Raw genomic sequence first — 21,738 nt, 5'->3', positions numbered from 1 at the left:
ATGCTCAACCGACTGAGCCACCAGATGCCCCCAAAATGCCCTCTAACCCTCCAAAGAGTCCCGGTTTGAGGGGAGAAAACCAGCATTTGTTGTTGGCCCCAGGATGCCAATTTGGTGTTTTCATCTGTTAACCCAACTGATGCCTCATAACCACTGTCGTGGGTTGAACTATGCCCCACCCCCACCCCTCCAAAAAGAGGAGTCCGTGTCCTAACCCCTGGAGCCTGTGACTGTGACCCTACTTGGAAACAAGGTCCTTGTAATTAACTGAGGGATCCTGAGATGACACTACCCTGTTCCGAGGGCAAGGCCTGAAATCCAGTGACAGGTGACACCTGTGAGCCACAGAGAGGAAGGCCACCGGAAGGCAGAGGCAGACGCCGGAATGACAAGTCACAAGCGGAGAGCTGCTGACGGCCACCAGAAGGCCACCAGAAACCGGGGAGAGGCGTGAAACAGATCCCCCCCCCCCCGCCCCCGCACAGTCTCCAGAAGGACCCAACCCCGCTGAAACCAAAGGTTCAGGATGAGTCCGAGGCCGCAGCTTCCTGGGGACAGAGGCCCCACCAGAATCCAGGGCTGCAGCGTCCTCCGCGGAGCGATGGCCAAGACCCGCCGGCTCTCTGAGGAGGGCCTGTTTTACTATCGGCACAATTACCCAGAAGCGGTGCTTCACGCTAATTTTCCCCTGCAAGTAAATGGCTGAAAAATAATGGTGTCAATTTTAGCGAGGATCAAGCAAGCCTCCCGAAAGAGCGCCCGTAAACGAGAGCCCTTCCCTCACACACGACAATGGCTGGCCGCTTCGTGCCCGAAACACAAGAATGTCACTTAAATTACACGGCTTTTACGTGGGAGTCCTTATGGGGAATGCCGTTCCAAGGAAGGATTTCAGTAAAAAGATCTCACCCATTTTGATGCTTCGTAACATCTGAACCGCAACCCTACGTAGCATAGCAACAAAAGTAAACCCACAGAGAGTGTGAACGAGAACAGGACTTGACTTTCGCTGGGAAAGAGGCTCCGGTTTTTCCGGGAGACGCGGACGTGGCCGAGAAGCGGTGATCACGGGGTGGAATCCTGCACTTGGGCCGCGGGGCCACCAGAAACTCGTTGTTCGGGCCTGAATTCCCTTTTGTCGCCACTCGCGGAGACGTTCGGAACGACCGACTGCCAACCCTGTAAGTCTACATGAGACTCTCGAGCTGACTCACTTCTTATTTTATGAGTGCTTCTCAAAGCAATTACTGGGGTTTTGAGCAAAGATGAGAGTATTTCACACCTCCGTCTTTCCTGAAAATGTCTTATACTCCACTGACTTTTGGCTTCTATTTATAAAGAAGGTTCAAGGCTTGGAAAATTATTAGGGGTTGAGCTTTAATGGATATTCCCAACCAGCATTGTGTCATTATTGGCCCACGTTTGGCTGGGCAATCTCCCAAATTTGTGACATAATCGGGCCTTTCTCTGCATTCATTACTCCATACGCTCTATGCTCCTCTCTACATCACACCACTGAATCATACGCTCTTTTCAACAAGACTGACTGCCAGGGGATTAACATTAGACAGCACAATTCCATTATTCAGCAGCCCAGTTCAAATCCAACCCTAAAACTGTAAGAGAGATTTCAGGGCTTCACAGAGATGAGCTGCCAGAAAGCTCAAAGGAGAGGTGGGGGGGGGGGGGGGGGGGGAGGGGCTTTTGAATGTTTTACATAACAACTCAACCTAAAACCTGCTAGGAGCCAGAGCCCGTGGCTGGGGTGGCCAAGCTGACTGGGGATTCCTGGAATGGTCCCCGACCGATCCCAACGAACAATCTGTAGGCCTACACAGCCATGAGCCCCGCGGATTGCTACAGCACAATTATTTTATTCACACAATAAACTGCTTGTTTCAAAATTAGGCATTGAGAACTTTTAGCCCCCGAACCTTCTTTCCTTAAATAGAAACACTTTCGTGTCAAATTCAGGAGATGTGAGGCCCAATGTGAATTCCACGTTGTGTGCTTAACCAACAGATTTACGGCACATCGATGCCAAAATAAATGTTCACCATTTTCGTCCCATATTTGAGTGTTACTTCTTTGTGTTTGATTTGTAAAATATCTGTACGTGGTAACTCCCACTAAGAAACCTTCCACGAGTATCTCTGTGAGAAAAGAGGGTTCTGGAAACTCAGTCTTTTATGAATGCCCACAGGAGCAACATTATGTGAAAGCAACCTAATTTCACAGTAAGGCTTCTGAAGGACAAGAACTTTTTTCACTGAATCCTTACGTACACATGGAAATAAAGACGATCTCATGCTTTCCTAGGGGGAGTTCCTTCTGGATTTAATTTAACTTGATAGAAAATCTAAAAATGGCTTCTGTTTAATTTTCAGTTAACCTAAAACTTCCATTAGCCAAAATCTATGAAATTTGGTCAGTCAAGCTTTTGGAAGGTTTCTTAATGGTTCTTTGGGCAATTCAGGTATCTGTGGGGCCTCTCTTCAAAGAGTTTATAGTTTACTGAAGGAGAAGAAATGCCCACATATGAAATAATACTAGGGACACACGCGTAGAAAATGATGGAGGAAAGCCTTTGTTCATAGACGCGGTGGCGGGGCAGGAGTCTGTGGAGAAACAAAGGGTCACGTTAAGGCAAAAATCAATCGAGGCGAGCTTGGGCTGGAGGCCTTGGGAGCTGGCAATCTGCAAGTGGAGAAGGGCGAACCGGTTAGCTAACCCCCAGCCAGGTCAGGTGGTGATGCCGTGAGTCAGGGTGGAGGACAAGGCAGAGCAAAGATGGATCGTGCCAAAGAAGAGATCTTAGCCCACCATCCCTGCAATGAGGAGACACATCCTAGGTACCTCCAGTCCTCCAACAAGACAGAGAAACACCCTTCCTTTATCAGTTACAACAAAACCCATCATAAAGGGCAAGATAGGAAGACATTTGAATTCCAGGACAACAGCCTATTGATCTTAAGATATCTAATTAAAGTAGCCTACCTATCTGAGCACTTAGATAAAAAGGAATTTACAAGCCCATATACACAGTTCCCTTTCCACGGGAGCTGAACCCACAGTAGAGCACTGAATGACTTTCTTCTGATGGAAGCAAAGGGCCCCTGGACACTATCCTTCCTCCAGCCAGCTAGAAGTTCAGTCATCACAATACCTTTTCCTTTACTCTTTAGCCAGCATTGCCCAATTGCCCTTCTTTGGATAATGCTGCCTCCCTTTTAAAAACCAAGTTCTCCTAGCGCGTATCTGTACCCTTTCCCTGAACACACGAACGTTCTTAAGAGTAATGCTGGCTTTCAGAGTGTCAACACATTTCACACCACGTCCATTTCACCCAGAACGGTGCTAGGGAACCAAGAGGATCACACAAAATACGTAAAACATGGCTAATCGGGAAACAGGAACATCGTCAAATGATGGAAGAATCCTTCTCAAACAACAGCTTACGTTCAGAGAGAAGGAAAACGAACCAACGGTTTCTCTCCTTAAACCATGGGAGAAACCAGACTCACTTTCGCGGGGTTAAATGAGTCAAGCTGTAGCAGGCAGGCGTACAGCTGTCCCTTGGGGAGAAGCAAACTCACCAACAACATCAAGGTGGTACGTGTGATTGATAGAGCCATACTCGTTCTCCACCACACAGGTATAATTGCCTTTGTCAGAGGGGACCACGCTCTCCATAATAAGACTCCAGTGCTGGTTCCGTACCTGAAAAGATCAAAGGAAAGGTGGTTATTTAACAATCTTAGCATAAATTACCAGGTACTCTGCCATCTTGATTTAAAGAGAAGTTGGAGGAGACAAGGAAGGTAGAGAAGAATCACCTGAATTGTCAATTTCCCTCGTACTAAGCACGCAGAATGGAGCCAAACGAAAACAATCATTATCGTCATGGTGAATGTCGAGCAAGGGGGATACTGACATGTTCAGATATGCAAGTGTATGGAGTGAGTCTGTCGATGAAGGATGGGTTCCTCCAGGAGCTGCCAAATGGCCAGACCATTGGCCTGCAACGGTATCAGTGCCCCAGAGCAGGGGAGCCAAAAGGTCGCTCATCCACTAGGAAGCCTCAGGCCCCACAGCGCCAAGGAACCACTTAGAGCCAGCACCAATGAGCACCTGCTGTATGCCAGGATTACTATGCATATTCTGTTTGGCCTCAGCTAATGTGATTCTCCCAAGAAGCCCACAAGCTAGGTACTGTACTGCTCCTGGAGCCTTCCAGTCTGAAAACCTGCCATTTCTTCCCCCATCACCCCCAGATGCTGTCTGGAAGTCTCAAGAAGTTTCAACTGGGAACACAGGCCTGCCCCTCCCATCTCTGGCAATGCCTAAACAGATGCTACATGTTCCCGAGAGATACACTCAGAATGCCAAATATGGGAGCAATGAATCCTTAGGAAACCTAAGTTGTATATCCGTCTGCTTACAAACTCCTTGAGACTTTTCAGAGAGATAAGCGGCACGTGTGAAAATAAGTTATTGTGATTCCCACCCACCGTTCTGTCAACATGCGAACAGACTAGACTCCAACATTCGCACCTGGCTTTTAAAATATTTTAATAGACTCAAACTCTCAAGCGAGCATGACTTTTCCTTGCAAAGAGCCAAAATGCAGATTTCACCTTGCAGGTTTAAGGCTTTAAGGTTTTCCCCCAAATCCAAATCATGTTTTAAAGGCATTTTGGACGAGGCACTCTAGAGAAACGGAGAAGGGGGAAAGAAAAAAAAAAAAAAGCCAGGGCCCTCGTGGTCTTAACTATGATTTCAGGAATTCCAACTGACCTTCTGCATGATTCCCTGAGCGCTGCAAGTGTTTTCTGCCTTAATCACATAAAAACTGCTAATACCAGCCGAGCCTCTGCAAGCACATGAGTGAGTCAAGGAACTAGAGAATAAAGATCATCTCATGAATGCTCCATTACAAAAGCGGGAGGGCAGAGCAGCTGTCCGCTTTGAAAAGCGGCGCCGACAGAGGTAAGGGGTTATCAGAGCCTGTTACGACTCGAGGCGCGTCATGTCAGAGGTTCAGCTCTGTGCAGGCCAGCACCGCAAGAGCAGCCACCGATGCAGAGGTCACAAACGAGACCACTGCCCATCACGGGCGGTCTTATGCAGGATCACGGGGGTGAGGGCTGGACTCCTCCTCACCAAGCACAAGCGCTGAAGAGTGAGCTCTGGGCAGACGGTCCCTTTGCTCCAGCTGCGGCAGCCCACCAGGTCCCCCCTGTATCACCATCAAGACTGTCCCGGTCTTAATGTCGTGGAGCTGGCGGGGGGACCGTCCTTCTCGCTGTCACAGGTGAAAAGTCCGGCGGTAAGAGGACGCTGCGGGCATCAGACCCCACAACGGAGAGAAATCTGTACTCTGCTTGGGAGAAGCCCCGCTTCCTGCTCCTGGCTGGGCCACGCACTTGTAGGAGAGCCAAACAAGAGGCCAGGGTCCTGCTAAGGAGGGATAAGCACCTTAGGTGCACAGCCTATAGAAGGAATGTTGTGAAGGAGCCGAGGCGGTTGCTAAATGTCCCAGGGCAGTGAGACTTCTCTACCCAAATCTCCCCGCCCCCTCCGGGTGCTACCCTGGAGCTGGGTGCTAACAAACTCCTTGATTCAACTTGAGGCAGGTGGGCCCATACAGAGACCCGCCCTCCCCCCAAGCGTGCAGGGGCTATCAGAAGCGGGACTTTCCTGGACTCTGAAAGAGCTAATCACACAGAGGGTAACTTAGGGATGAAGCCAGAGGCCCTAACGTCACCAAGCCACGTAATCCAGCATTTAGCCCTGCTGTAAATATTCAGTTCTTTGAGCCCCCGCTCAAATGTCATGCCCATAAGCCCTTAATCACGACTAGTGCCTGTCTCTGGACCCCATCCAAACTGTCAATGTCTTTCTCGCGCCTGGATCCAGATTTGGCACGGGGCGCAGTCCAAATGGGGCTGAACGTGAACTGCACGGGGAGGGCATCATCTGCTTCTGCCCAAGACATTAAATCTTGGCATACGCAGCTCAGCATACCGCTGCCGTTGGTAACCCTAGGGCAGCTCCAGTCTCTCGTTGGGGCCACGGCATTCCACGGGAGAGCCTCCTTCAAGAGCGTGTGCTCCCTGAATATTTACTTCCTGGAGATGCACTACAATTATTAATAAGTTACCATTTATCGAATGCTTTCACGATGGGAAACACAGTTACCAAACAAGGGGTTTCTGCCCCTTTGGAGACCTTGGTACTCAATCAATATCGCCCCATGCAGTGCTGTTAATATTTGTTTTCTTACACCATTGCCCTAGTATTTGATTCCTGGACATAACGACCAATCCCAAATGTTATGAGCTGTGGCATTTTCCAAAGGGACGCCCTTAGAAGCTGCCAACGGTGGGAAGGCTTGACGCTCTAGCAGGGGATATCCTACCATTAATTAGTGGTCGCTTAATGACAAGCCGAGAGAGTACAGACAGCAACTCTATCAAGATGAGGAAACAAAGGCACAAAGACCTCTTGTGTCTCTTTTCTGAACACTCCGTTTCCAAACCACGATTCAGGGTAAACCTACAGACACTACCCTTCCAACAAAAATGTAAGATGTCCTTTTCAGTGTGGTTTTTTGTTGTTGTTGTTGTTGTTGTTGTTGTTGTGTGTGTGTGTGTGTTTTTTTAATTCCTCATCTTTTTAAGTGCTACAATTCCTCCGCCAGTTAGGTCAGAGTCACATCTTTGCACTGGCAGAAGAGAGAATGTAAATACCCAATAAACATATGAAAAGATGCTTAACCTCATTAACAATCAGGGAAATGCAAATTAAAACAATAATGAGATGCTGTTATTCACCGGCTGATTAACAAAAATTAGGAAGATCCATGCCATTGAGTACTTAAGAGTGTAAGGAAAAAGAGACTCCAATTGAGAATAGGAACATAAAGTAGGAAAAAACCTTTCTGTAAAATAATTTCGCAGGGGGTGTTAAAATTAGCAACACATTTTTTTTTAACCCAGTTAATTCCACTTCTAGAAATCTAGACTACACAGAGAACCAGGAGGATTACTTCAAGGCACATGAACAAGATGACTGCTTCGAGCACTGCTTGTGACAGCAAAATCGAATCCATCAGGAAGAGGGCCATTAACAACACATAGCTCATCCTACAGGACTTAATTCATTCCAACAAAATAGCACACAGTCATTAAAAAGGAGGAGGTATTGGTAAGTTCAGACCTGGTAAGGTGTTATTTATAGTTACCGATAAATGAGGGGCGCCTGGGTGGCTCAGTTGGTTAAGCGTCCGACTTGGGCTCAGGTCATGTTCTCACGTGGCTTGTGAAGTTCAAGCCCCGCGTCAGGCTCTATGCTGACCGCTCAGAGCCTGAAACCTGCTTCGGATTCTGTGTCTCCATTTCTCTCTGCCCCTCCCCCACATGTGCTCTGTCCCTCTCTCTCTCCTCTCTCTCTCAAAAACACATCAGCATTAAAAACAATCTTTTTAAATAGTTATTGATAAATGAAAAAAAAAGAGGTTGGATAAAAATGTGTATTCAGGATGCCACTGTATAAACACACACACACACACACACACACCACAGATGCCTATAGCCCTGAATCTATAAGCCTGACTGTATAGTCAGAAGGAAAGCTAAAGTCGGAAAGGAAATGTACTAAATTATCGGCAGTACATTTTATATAATTTCGTGGTGTGATTGTGCATGTTGTTTGCTTGTTTCCTATTTTCACCCTTTCAAATTCAAACAGGAATCGCACACATTTGACCAAAAAGTCAAATAAAACCTCTCCGCCGGCGTCCCCTGCTGCAGAACCACCGCATCTGGAATTTGCTGGCAGCCTGAGGGCGAGAGCTGGGGGCGCAGAGACGTCCTGCACCCAAATGACACCCGTGCCATCCTTCCTTCTCACCCTGCCCGTGGCCAAACCCCTGTAGAAAATTCATCATTAGTTTTCATCTGCCAATGAACAGAATTAGAGAGCGTGAGGCTTCAAGACGATGTTCGCTGAAGGCTTTTAAAAAACAACATTGCAATACTGAAACAAAGCAGACTGAAGGTCATGGCCTCAACTCTTTCCCTCCTAACACAAAAAGTGGATTCCACGAACATTCCACACCGTCGTCACAAAGACGACGAAGAGGGGGGCCAGACGGGTTTTTTCAGAATTCCTCTGCTACCTAAATCTCCCGAGGTGCATGTTAAACACCCAGCTACCTTCTGGAGACAACTGGGAATGTAGATTTAGTTTGTATGATACCAAAACACCTAAGTGAAAGGTGAAAGGTCAAAGACCCAGGCTGTCACCTGGATGTTTGGTTTCCACAGTGAAACCAAAAAAAAAAAAAAAAAATCTGGACATTTCCAAATACCTAGGTGTTCAATAACAAGCAGAATAAACATCCAGAAGCCAGATAGAAAGTTTTGCTCCGTGCCAAGTCAAAGAATACTGTGTCCGTGTGACGGCAAATACTCCCGACACTTCCTTCCACCGGTATCAGGGTGCAATTTATGGAGAAAGGCAGCAATCCCTTGGACCGCTGGCCTTCAAAAAGGCAGCCCGTGATCTACAGCTCAACATCAACCAGGTGGCATTATGATGCATGAAGTCTTGCTGTCCCAGGCCAGACCCCCATCTTCGACAGGCTCCTGGGATCTCGAAACCACGTCTCTGGAGGTGTGCACAAACTGAGTACATGTGTCAAGGGCTGTGGCACTCCCTGGTGCTTATCACCAGGCAGATGTGGAGGCAAAAGCCCGATTAATGCTTAAGTTGCCCAAGTCTGCTTCTCAGGAGGTGTCCAGAGAGCAGGGCGAGGCAAGCTCTGATCCTCTAGGACACAACTGCAGAAACTCTTCCCCCCAGCTCACTACACAAAGCATGGATCTCCCGGAGAAGTGGGAAGAGATTTATACAAGGCAAGAAAAGCGAGTGGAAGTGGGAGGGCGGGCCAAGACCGCCAGCAGGGCACTTGCTGCCTTTTGAAATAAACTCTTTAAAAATCTCACGACCTTCCTCAAAAAAGCTCAATGAAGAATCACCAGATGACCCAGCATAGCATTGCTACGTAGATACCAAAGGAACTGAAAGCAAGGACTCGAACAGGTACGTGCACACCCACGTTCACACAGCTACACCAACCGCAAGAGTCAAGAGGTGGAAACGTCCCCAGTGCCTGTCAACAGATGAACGGATAAACAAACTGGGGTCTCATCCATATAATGGAGTATTATCCAGCCGTGAAAAAGGAATCAAGGTCTGATTGTTGCTACCACACACAGAAGGACAGATACACACAACAGATAGAAGGACAAATAGCCTATGATTCCACTTACCTGCATCACCTGCAACAGGCAAATTCAGACAGAAAGATTAGAGAAATGGAGAACTGCCTCTTAACGGATACAGAGTTTCTGTTTAGGGTGATGAAAAATAAATAACAAGTTTTACGTTACGTGTATTTCAGCACAATTTGTAAAAATCCCATACAGGTCAAGGAAGTGGGAACAGCAGCATCAGATGCCCAGCTTTGCTCTCAACAGAACACCTTTGGGCCAACGGATCCTCACATGTTCCTGGGATGCCAGCACTATTTCCAGATTTCTAATTTACCACCAGTGTTTCTTACAAAAACATGGAACCACATCTGAAGAAAGTTAAGTCAGAGCATCAACTGTGGAAGAAAACCACTTGGGTCCAAATGTCAGCCCTGCCACCGAGGAGTCACGTGACCAGCCTCATCTGGAAAAGGGGTAAAACAACAGCGCTCCCCTGTTTGGGCTGCGCAGGGGACCCAGCGCCATGGCAGACAGTGGGGGGCACCTCGCACGGTCAGGACACGTGGGAGCGGTCAGCGCATGTTGGCTGATGGCAACATACACCTGCTTCCTCATCACAGACTGCCTGCTCTGGGATTAAAGCTGAACTGTCTTGGCTGAGAAAGAGCTCAACAAAGTATAAATATATTAATAAGGACAAGGGTAGTGATTTTTCCAAATAAACAGATTTTGGGATTAAGCATACCATTTAAGCAAAGGTCTCTAACGTGACTTCTAAGTAACCCAGAAAATGTAAATCTAATTAACCTACCCATCAAAACCATCAGGTTTTCATTGTGATTATAAGAAAAGGGGTTTTACCCTGTCTTTTCTTGGATCTGAAATAGACTAGGAAATGGACAGTCCAAACTGTGTCATGCTTCACTCTGCTCAGGGGCTCCATGGGAGTTCCAACCTCCAGATGCCTGAAGCCAATGCTCTTGTGCCAGTTTCACGGCCAGGTTGAGGGAGGGCTTTGTCCTGTGATCTCTCTTGGTTCTTATAGTTACTAGGTGGCATGAAATGCAATTTTTAAGAATACTCTTCCCCTCTATGTTTCAGTCATTACCTGGGCACGACTTGGGAACTGAGGTGGTCTATTAATTACCCCGGTCCTGTGGCTTTCCTGCATTAAATTGTAATTATTGTTCAGAGCCCTATGAAATATCTAGCCTTAAAGGTAAACTCTTTCTTCTAAAAAAAATTCTGTGCTATTGTTGATGATAAAAAATGGTTGATGGTTATGCTACTAAATCACAGTTGGGAGAGGGTTAGACGTTCAAGATCATCTGTCCAAACTTGTCATTTTAAGGACAGGTGGCCTTAAACACGAAGAGCTTAAACAACTTGCCCACCGTCAAGACTGATGAAAAAGCCCGGGCATAAGCACAATTAGGGAGATACAGTTATGCTTCAAATCGACCTCTACCACCATAAATAATAACATCCAACCAGCCTTTGCCCACATACTAAGAAAAACAATATGACTCTTAATCACCTAAGGAAGGCTCAGCATGAGTTCTTTGGTAAACAAGACTGAGCCATACCAAAGAGCTCTACTGGTCATTTTAATTAAAATGAGCTTCCTGTCCCATTTCATAATTCTCTTTGATTTTGTTTTGGCTTTTTGTGTTCCCTTCTCCCTTCCCTGGCCACATAGGCAGACCACTTCAGAACAAGCTGCAACGCCATGGGTGAGGGCCAAGGTGCCGGATCCATAAACAGGTAGAAAGAACTAGACAGACAGTTGAGCTAGACAGAGTCACCATGGTTTATAGAAGGAGATTTATGAAGAAAAAAAAAAAATCACAGAAATAACACACATTTGTTTGCGGAAACTTTCAGGTCTTGCTTTCTGGAAAAATACATCTTGGAAAACTTGACGCTTTGCTTCTTCGTTAACTAAAGTGGCAAAGGGACAGGAGTCAGAGGAGAGGGGCGTTTGGACATGGGGCTGTCCATGTGTCAGTAAGGTCTCTGCTTTAGGGGGAGTGCATTGTATACACGGGTTCCCTCGGGGCGAACGCTGGAGAAGCAGAATTCTTTAAAAGTGTCTGTGGACACTGTAGACAGTGTTTGCAAACCTGGCGGTAACCCCCTGCTCCTGCCTCTACCCTGTTCGAGCCCTGAAGACGCCTGCACCAGCAGGAGAGCTTGGACCAATGGGAGGTTGGGGCATGCCGGCCTCTGTGACCACCAAGGACTTCGTGACCTGGGGACCTGGGTTGAGTCCATGGAATTTCTGAGAGAACCAGTATCCCCCAAATCAACGTCCAGTGCCACAACTGTTGTGAAAACTCCTTACTAAATCCAGATTGACCATCTTTGCGTTTGATGGGGTGATCCCCCCACCAACCCCCCCCCCCCCACCAACCCCCCACAGCCCAGGGAGCTCAGGCATTGCCATGGACTCTTCTCCAGAGAAAGTCCAGCGAGGCCAGAAATGTGCCCGCATCACCTCCGGCCAGCATATCATGTTCCAAAGGTACAGTTCTCTCCCCTCCTTGCCTTTTTTTTTTTTTTTAATAGCAAAATATAAGTTTTTTAAGATTTTATTTTTTAAGTCATCTCTACACTCAATGTGGGGCTCGAACCCACAACACCAAGACCGAGAGTTGCACGCTCTGCCGACTGAGCCAGCCAGGCGTCCCTAGAGCAAAATGTACTTTAGATTTTTGTTCCCATGCACTCAAATTCCCACTCTTTCGCTCCAGAAACGGCTCAAACATGAAACAACAAAAAAACTTTTGGTCATCTGTGCCTCCACGGGAACAGGTTAAAGGTATTCTGCTAAAGGTTCCCCACGTTGTTTTTAGGGTGCAGGTGCTCTCCAGTTAGTAGAATGTTGTCCTCAATAATTAAAACTGAACTACACCTGTTAAAAATCAAGCAGCATTTCCTCATCAGGCACCCTCAGCCTTCTGGCACATTTATAATCACTAATTCAGATTCGCAAAAACCTCCTTACCCAGAATAATGATGTTGGTCCTATTTATTTTGAGACCAGGAGTTTCTGGAGGCTCATTAATTCTTTTAACTTCTTTCCACGGCTGTCGTAAGTGAGGAAATTAGTTAACCACCAGGATTTTGACCACCAGCCTTATACTTTAGTCGTATTGAAATGTATCACTGGAACTGCATCAATTATGTTTTTGGAGAGCGTTTGGTGGTTAGAATGGTCCCCAGGGGCCACGACTGTGGCGGTTTTAACTCTTTCTTTCCAAGCAGCACCACCTAATGAAATCTTTGTCAATTCGCCCTTTACAAAGAAAGCAAGCCGACCTTCCAATCTCATTGTGCCTGCTGTGAGGACTGACCTAAGGGTGGAGAGAAAAACCACCCTCCTGCCTACTAGTCCCACCAACAAGCAGGAATCACGGAAGCTCAGCGAGGTGCGTCTGCTTCCAGAACTTCAGAGGCACCCACCTCCCAGCAGGTGTATCTCACATCTGTTTCACACACAAACTGCCCCACACATGCTAGGAATCTATTCATAGGCTTTTCCCTATTATCCTCTGGGATTGAGCATCTAGTTACTTTTTTTTTTAAATGTTTGTTTATATTTGAGAGAGAGAGAGAGTGTGTGCGTGAGCAGGGGAGGAGCAGAGACAGACGGGGCGCCATAGGATCCAAAGCAGGCTCTGCACCAAGAGCAGAGAACCCGATGCGGGGCTCACACTCATGACCCATGAGATCATGACCCGAGCCACAGTTGGACACTCAACCAACTGAGCCGCCCAGGCTTCCAGCTGTGTCTAAATGTTAAAAGTCACAAATTTTTGAAGAAGACAATCCTTTAAAGGTGAGAATTGTGTATGGTATTTCAGAAGAGGCCCCCAGAGCACTTTGTGGGGAGAGGAGGTCCACTTAACCACAGCAGTGATGGGTCAGGACTCAAGTACCCTCTCAAGTGACACTGGTGTGTTAGACACAGGTATACAGCAGAAAGTCCTGACTTTTCCCAGTATCTCACTCCTGCCACCAGGAAGTCCTCTTCTACCTGGTTCTTAATAAGCTGGGATGCAGGCTAGAGCATCCTCTAATTTATCCCCCTTGCAGGTTTCCAAGATGGCTCCCAGTGATTCCCCAGGTCTCCTGATATTCATGCCCTTGGGGATTTAATCTCCTCCCCTAATGATTTACTTAATAACACAAAACAGCCAAAGTGGTAGGATGTCACTTCCATGATTAGGTTACAAAAGGCTGTGACTTCTATCTTCTTCACACGCTACCTCTTCTTGTCTGCTCTCCCTGAGGAAGAGCTGCCGTACTAAGAGGCCCATGGGGGGAGTGAGGAACTGAGGGCAGCCTCCAGCCCGCAGCCAGGAAGGAACTGAGGCCTTTGGCCCAACAAAGAAGTGAATCCAAGAACCACGGGAAGGAGTCTGGAAGCAGGTCCTTCCCCAGCTGACCCTACAAATCAGACTTCCAGACTCAAACCTTAGTTGCAATCCTGTGAGAGGCCTTGAGGTGAAAGGCCCGGCTAAGCCACACCTGGATTCCTGACCCACAGAAACTGTGAAATAATACATGCTGTTTAGAGGTGCCTGGGTGGCTCAGTCGGTTAAGCGTCCGACTTTGGCTCGGGTCATGACTCGTGGTTCATGAGTCCAAGCCCTGCGTTGGGATCTGTACTGGTGGCTCGGAGCCTGGAGCCTGCTTCGGATTCTGTGTCTCTCCCCGCCTCCCCTCAAAAATAAATATAACATTAAAAAAATTTTTTTAAATAAAAATGTCGTTTAAAGTCACTGGTCTTGGGATAATTTGTTACACAGTAATAGGTAACTAATGCACCCGTTCAGGCTTTCCAAACACACCAAAGAATGTCACAGTAAGGTTCCCCAAGTCTTCCTCATATACTAAATTAAATTCCTCCAGGCCTCCCCTTCCAGACTAAATAACTTAGACGTCCCATGTCTCTCTTCCTGAGACACCCTTCCTTCAAACTCAGCCCAGAATCTCTTCCTGACCTCCATTATCCGTAGCCTCCCAAAGAGCCCACATCATCTCCCCCTGCACATCCACACGACAACATGCTCTTCTGACTTCAGCCCATCCAGGCTGTGGCTTTCTCATCCACCTTCCCTACCAGACGAGGAACCCCTGCGAGCTAGGGCCGTGCTCTGTCCAGCGCCTAGGACGGTGCCTGCCAAACACTGTGCTCATCGGCGTCTGCTGAATGGACGAACAAAAGCCCGAATAGGCATCTACAGGCCTTTTCAGGGAGAGGGTGGTCAATTTCCACCTCCCCCTCCACCCCTCACCCCTGCCTGAGTGAGGAGATTACTCATCACCACATTCTGTGATGGGCTCTCCAGGGCTGTGAAGACAGAGGATGGAGAGATTGCCTCTCTCACCACGGAAGCATTCTCTCTTAATAAGTACTATTTCATACTCCAGCGTCTAAGCCAAGTCCACCCCCTATCCTACAATCCTGCCCAAACAGGGCAAGTACAAGTTTGCTTCTCCAATGCTGCTCCAGTTTTAGTGTTCTAGACAATACAGCATATAGGAAACAGACTCTCAACTTCCCACCCTTCTGTTATTAAACTCTTCTCACATAAAGAACAACGTTAAGGGTGCCTGGGTGGCTCAACCGGTTGAGTGTCCGACTCTTGATTTTGGCTCAGGTCATGATCTCACGGTTCATGAGATCGAGCCCTGCATTGGGCTTTGTGCTGACAGCTCGGAGCCTGCTTGGGATGGTCTCTCTCCCTCTCTGCCCCTCTTCCCCACTCATGCTCTCTCTCAAGATAAACATTAAAAAAAAAAAAATGGGGCGCCTGGGTGGCTCAGTCGGTTGAGCTTCCGACTTTGGCTCAGGTCATGATCTCCTGGTCTGTGAGTTTGAGCCTCACGGCGGGCTCTGTGCTGACAGCTCTGAGCCTGGAGCCTGCTTCCGATTCTGTGTCCCCCTCTCTCTCTGACCCTCCCCTGTTCATGCTCTGTCTCTCTCTGTCTCAAAAATAAATAAACATTAAAAAAAAAAAGAACAATAGAAATGGGAATTATGCTTTGAAAGCACACGTGAGCCCAGGGACGCCTGGATGGCTCAGTCTTAAGGTTAAGTGTCCGACTTCAGTTCAGGTCATGATCTTGAGGTTCGTGGGTTTGAGCCCCGCGTCGGGCTCTGTGCGGACAGCTCAGAGCCTGGAGCCTGTTTCAGATTCTGTGTCTCCCTCTCTTTCTGCTCCTCCCCTGCTTGCGCTCTCTCTCTCTCTCAAAAATAAATAAACATTAAAAGATAGATAAATAAAGTAACATGTAAGCCCAGGAAAACTTTTTTCAAATGTCAAGTGTGGAAATGACCAATTATGATAATTACTGATTTTTCATTTTTTTTTTAAATATCCCTTCTGAAGGTTCCTACCTTTCAACTACTTAAAAATGGATTAACAAAAATGTAAGAAATAGAGCATTTTGGAAACCTGATTTTACCTTATAGCCTCCAATGCGATGTTCCTGCTTAAATTCCTTTCCGTTTTTCAGCCACCTCATAGTTGGTGTTGGATTCCCCCCAGCTGGACAGCGAAACTTGACTGTGTTGGCTGCAGGGACAGCGTGCAGTCGCTTTTCCATCTTTTCTGTGTTAGTCCAGTATGGTGCTCCTGTTGTGGAAAACAACGTTATAACGTATGGAAAGGGAGAGCTTCATTTCCATGACACGGAAGAGAATTTGACTTTGTATGTGAACGATCTGACATTTTCAAAATCTCTGGGTAATATTTACATGAGAAGAAAACTGTTCTGAAGTCTAGCCGATGGCCTAGCAGAAGGTCCCTGGAGATGAACTTCTTGCTAGTTTCTCTTTCTTAATGGGGGGGGGGGAAACGTGTTTGAGGTACCTTCTCTCCCTTGTTCTTAGCGCCAGAATATAAATTCATGTTGAATCATGCTTTTAAATGCTACTTTACATAGACGGCGACAACACACACAACCGCAGCAGCGGAGTCCTCCAGAATGGATCCTTTTAGATCACCACACCTAGCAAACGATCGCATACACACACAAGCAAGGTGTGCTCGAAGCCACGTCAACTTACCCACCGAAGCTTTAAAGGCTCATCAAGGAGATAACTTACCATCCTAATAGGGTAAATTTTTCAGGGACGCAGCATTAACTTCGCAGCATTTGATGTGACAAATCAAAAAGCCCTCGCACTATGTTTTAATTTTTGTTTTTATTTTTTTATTAAAAATTTTTATTTATTTTTATATTTGTGAGAGAGAGAGAGAGAGAGGGAGTGTGCACAGGGGAGGGGCAGAGAGAGAAGGAGACACAGATTCGAAGGAGGCTCCAGGCCCTGAGCTGTCCGCACAGAGCCCGATGTGGTGCTCGAACTCACGAGCGGTGACATCGTGACCTGAGTTGAAGTCGGACGCTCAACCGACTGAGCCACCCAGGCGCCCCTATTGTTTTAATTTTTTAAATGGAGGAAAGAGTTTTTGGTGGTTGTGAATGCCATAATTCTACTACCATGTCTGAGCAGAAAAAAACTTACTAGGAGGCTACGGATTATATGTCGTGTAAAATTAAGCCCTCTGAATGGCCCTCAAAGTCATGGATACAAACAGGTGACCCTTTAAACTCAAAAGAAGACACAACTTTTTAAGCTGCCAAATGAAGGGCATTTGATCTAAATCAGAACCACGGCATCAATCCAGGATGCCGCCATAATTCTTCATGCCGGCCAACAACGACGGCTACCGAGCACTGACTGAGTGCTTTGTGTTTACCAAACACAGTTCTAAAAGCTCTTACGTGTTTAACCTATTAATCCTGACACCAATCCAATGAGAGAGGCAATATCACAATCCCTGTTTAGAGATGAAGAAACTGAGGCACAGAAAAGCTACAAAGCTAGAGAGAGCTACAGGTACATTTGAGCCAAGGCAGTCTGATTCCAGAATCTTTGCCCCTGATGTCCATGGCTAGTTAAGAACCAGCTTCTCCAAGGGGTTGGAATCCATCCTTTTCAACCACTCTGATGTCGAAGACCAGAGTCCAGGATAGCCGGGCTGGCCCGAAGGCACACTGCCTTCTACATCACTGCCCGAAAGTTCCACTGAAACCTTGCACAGCTATTTCACGTTTCACACGTATGTTTCTGTCTTCGCAAACTGGTAGCCAAAATTCTCCCGAAGCATCCATCCACGGGGCCTTGGGCATCCTAGAACATCCTAGAACACTGAAATTCTACGAGACTGATTCCTAACTGTGTTTACTGCTGCTGAGGGTTAGGCTGAGAAGGAGCACACCCACTCCACAAACCAGAGGCAAAAGGGCCCAGGCAGGGGGTTGGTCTCTGATACAGATTTACAAGCCCCCTCCCTCTATTCTGTGGATGACACAGCTCGCTCCTAAGGGGTGACACCAACCCCTTCACTTAGCCAGATTTTCGTGGCACAATTAGGAATTTGGATAAACTACCTACCCCTGTTTGCCTCACCCTTGCTCTCGAAACCTGGCTGTAAAAGGTGGAGCGGAGATTTCTTAACAAGGGCATGCTGTGCCTTCTTTCTCCTTGTTTATCTAAGTGTCAAGGCGGTGGGATACAGACAGGAGTCTACACGATGTGCCAAGAAGATGGTGCAAGCAAGGCAAAACTGAGGTGGTCAGTCCTGCATGCCAGGGAAAGAAAGGCCTGAGGGTTGGGGTCGGGGGGGGCGGGGAGGGAGAGCCAAGGGTGAAAGAACGGGGCTCCACTCTTTCCTCTGAAATCAGCTGTATCTGCAATGAGTAGACAACTTGCTAGCCATGTGGCTTTGGGTGTCAAATGCCCCTAAACACACCCAGTCTCCTGAGGGTTCACCAGGGAGTATCTGATTACCATTCATCACAAGACTCCCAGGGCCTGGCATACACTGGAACAATTTCAATAATCTTTCATTCTAAAAGCTTCTACTTAGAAAAATCCAGCCACAGCCACAGCCACTGAAAAGAAACCATTAAGAGCACAAAATAAATAATGAGCTTTGTTGCTACACAAAGACTTTTATAAATCTGACCTAAATGAAAAGCATACCTCATGCTGTCAGGTGTCTGTACTCATGTCATTTGTGTAAGTAAACACAATAGCCTATTCATACGAATTAGCTAAATATTAATGTAGTGACTCTTTCAGATAGCATCGATTACGGCTGAGCTGATCCTCTGGAATGTCTTTTCTTTTTTACAGAAAAGAAATCACCAGATACGTGCTTACATTCCATTAGGCATGATTTTTACGTTCCCTAAAATGTTAAAAAAAAAAAAAAGGGGGGGGGGGATTTAGTTTAAGGAACTAGGAATGTTGCTCTGTTCCTCTCTCACTGGGCTAAGCTGTCAGGGAGACCGTAACCCACGCAGGGATCACCCCAAACCACATGAGTCTGTACGGTCATGGCCTGTGGCAACAGCACACTGGCAACCAGCACCTTCCTTCGTCTTGGCACCTAAGGGATGATTTAAGGACAAGGGTGAAAGAATTTTGCTGGAATTTCTGGCAGGAAGCCACTTCCCTGGGGTAAAATTTCAATCGTCAAAACTGCACCTATAAAACCTGCTTGTGCGAAATAGACACACGGCCATGAGGCAGGGTTATGGGCACCATACTTGTCACCTGAAGCCACTGGGATCCCAGGTGGGCGGGGCACCGTAAAATCGTATCAACAAAGCAGAAACAGATCGCCTCTGTGGCTATCACTGGAAACCCACATTTGCAACTTTCCCTTTTCCTGAATACTTGTAAATAGTGACTCCACAGCAAGGCCATCGAGCCAAGTTTTCAAGGTCCTCTGTGTGGCAGCGATGGGCCACCCCAGTGCTCTGCCCAGTCCCACTCTGAGTGAGTGCTAACATCATACAGGACAACACCCTTCTGTGACTAGGCTTTTCTTTAAGATTTTGAGCTCATGAATTGTTTTAATGAGCATGACGCTAGAGGGGAGGGATTATTTTCGTATTTTATAATGGCTCCTCCTGAAAGAAACTAGTTTTACGTGAAGACGGGAGAACCTGGAAGGTCTAGAAAAATAATGGTACTGTAGGACTAGCCCCGTTGCGCCTCCTTCATCGGTGGCCTCATGTCTTCTGCAAACTCTATTTGTCATCTCCTGCCATTTTTGCAGTCTGGACACATGGAAATGCCAGCCACCATCCCCGCCCCCCACCCCAAGAACGACAACGCAGCTGGTGAGAGACCAGGACCAGGCTCCGAAACAAGCTTTTCTACCTAAGGAGGCCTCTTTTCATACCATGGCCGGTGAACACACAGAGGAGGAACTCACTTAGCAAATTAACGATCTACAAAAGAGAACACATAGTAGGTGCTCAGTACAAATGTTTCCTCAACAACTTGATAAAAGAGGAAAACTATAAGCCAAGTCTCCATCACGTTGTTTCGAAGAAGGGTCTGAGTATCCACTTAATGTATCTTCCCTAGCATAATCTTAGGGAGGCAGGAGGAGTGAGTTTCAAGTCAATTAATAGAAAAGGAACTGTGGAAATCTTGGATGGCATAAAAAAATGAAATATACTAAATTGGAAGTAAACAAGGTGACCTTCGTGACAGGTTCGTCCCATCTGCTCGGACATTCTCAGACCTTCTGATGTAACACGTAGCTAAAGAATGATGCTGACTCACTAAACAGTAAGAACAGTAAAACCCAGCCAAATTTAAAAAATAAGAAAAATCCATCGTAACGGGGTACCTACTCATTATCATTTTCTATGCTGAAACAGTTATTATATACCAGTGATGAGTCTAAGTAAATAGAATTATACTTTTAATACAGCAGTAGTCTCTTAAGATGTGCTGGTTAAAAAGAGATGTATAACCCCACAAAAACCTCCCTCAAAGTTCCTTCAACATACCACCTCCATCCCACAGCACAGACTGATCAAATTCCTTCACTGGGCTTGTCATTTACATATGGTTCCATCACCAAGGTGTCCCCATACTGAAATTTATTCCATTCGATGTCTGCTGACCAGTAAGAGTAGAGCATCTGAAGGGGACAGTGTAAGTCATCTTTAGCCTATGGAGTAGGCACTCAAGTGTTTATTACACGGACGGATGGATGGATGGATGGATGGAAGAATGTACCAGATGAACAAGTGTTAAAAGCTTGAGCTATAAAATGAGGGAGGTGAACTGAGTGTTCTGATAAGGGCCCTCCCTATTCTAACATTCTGTCCAGGTATTCCAGGCAGATATTGATTGTGTCAACAAATGGTAGGGTTAGAGGGTTTTTATGGTAACGTAATGAAAAAACATGGGCTGCCCCCACAGAAGCCCTTCCATGCCCCAGTATGTATCTCAATACAGATGGCTAAGGTCTAGAGTCTCCTCTCTTTCTGAAATCAAAAAGAGAACACAGCCCAACAGTTTAAAGGAAAAACACGGAATCCTATTACCACTGTACCAAAAGGCCTCGGTGACCATCTGGTCCAACGGCTGACGTGATCAATGTCATCCAGAAAGGTTAAGTGATCTGATCAAGGCTGCATGGCCAAGGCCAGGCTGAGGCTAGACCCAGGACTCCAGCTCCCTGGGCTGTGCTCTTTCAACCACTCCAGGCTGCCCTTTGAACTCTCCCATGGTAATTAAGTCAAAAGTTCAAGATTTATGTGAGCTGCGGACGCTAATGACTGCCAACTGTATTTTTATTGATGCAAAAATAAAAAAACAGAGCCTGTTTCAGCTCCTAGATTAAGTCTCACAAACTCCCTAAAGCCCCACTAAGGCCTCTGTCTTAAGTCTATAATTAGGGCCTTTAAAAATATCACTAATCAGGACATTTGAATGCTTTGACCCTGACTGGGTGGGGGTGGGAAGAGGTCTCTGAGCTCAACCATACAGTAGACTGAGGTTCGTGTTTTCAGTTTTGCATAAACTAAGAGAAAACAAATCCAACAAAATATGGAGATGTGAGTGAATGTGTGATTATGGGGGCGGCGGGTTTTATTTGAGAATCTCATTAAAAACAACACCTTGCCGATCGGTTGAAGCATCGATAAGAAACCCATTAAAGCAAACAGACAAATGACCCACCTTTGAAATGCCTGAGTCCACTGGGCGACCAGCTGCCCCGTGGGAGCTCCTAGGATCTGCCTTCAAAAGAAAACTCTCCAGTTGTTGGTTATGCTGGTTGCCCACACGGGAGGCCAAGAAAGAGATAATTCAATCCAACCTTCCAGATAGAACGCCATCCCTGGCTTTTGCGAAAAAAAAACACCCAAACCAATTTAGGATGAGGTTTCCATTACAAAGAAATGTCCCCCCCCAAAAAAAAAAAAAGTTCAGGAAGACTGTGTGCTTTGGGTTTTTTTTTTTTTTTTTTTTTTTTTATTATTGTTACTATAACTTTCAATTCCTGGAAACTGCGTAACCCAACTAAGAAACCAACACATTTACGAACTTAGCTATAACCCCTAC

The 21,738-nt window shown here is 46.6% G+C and overlaps 1 protein-coding gene across 17 annotated transcripts in view; it reads right to left on the bottom strand.

The window, feature by feature from the left end:
• Positions 1 to 21,738, bottom strand: part of FGFR2 (fibroblast growth factor receptor 2) — a 108,323-nt gene that overhangs the window by 51,868 nt on the left and 34,717 nt on the right. For all 17 annotated transcript variants that reach the window (XM_081790450.1, XM_081790447.1, XM_060641322.3 and 14 more), the window contains 2 exons: positions 15,759 to 15,928; positions 3,597 to 3,720 (listed from right to left, as the gene is read on the bottom strand). In XM_081790450.1, coding sequence (XP_081646576.1) covers positions 3,597 to 3,720; positions 15,759 to 15,928 — 294 coding nt within the window. The remainder of the gene's footprint in view (positions 1 to 3,596; positions 3,721 to 15,758; positions 15,929 to 21,738) is intronic.

Source organism: Panthera onca, chromosome D2 (assembly GCF_046562875.1).
Source record: "Panthera onca isolate mPanOnc1 chromosome D2, mPanOnc1 haplotype 2, whole genome shotgun sequence".
Lineage (NCBI taxonomy): Eukaryota > Metazoa > Chordata > Mammalia > Carnivora > Felidae > Panthera > Panthera onca.
Note: the sequence above shows the minus strand (reverse complement) of the source record. Positions and strands in the feature narration are given on the sequence as shown.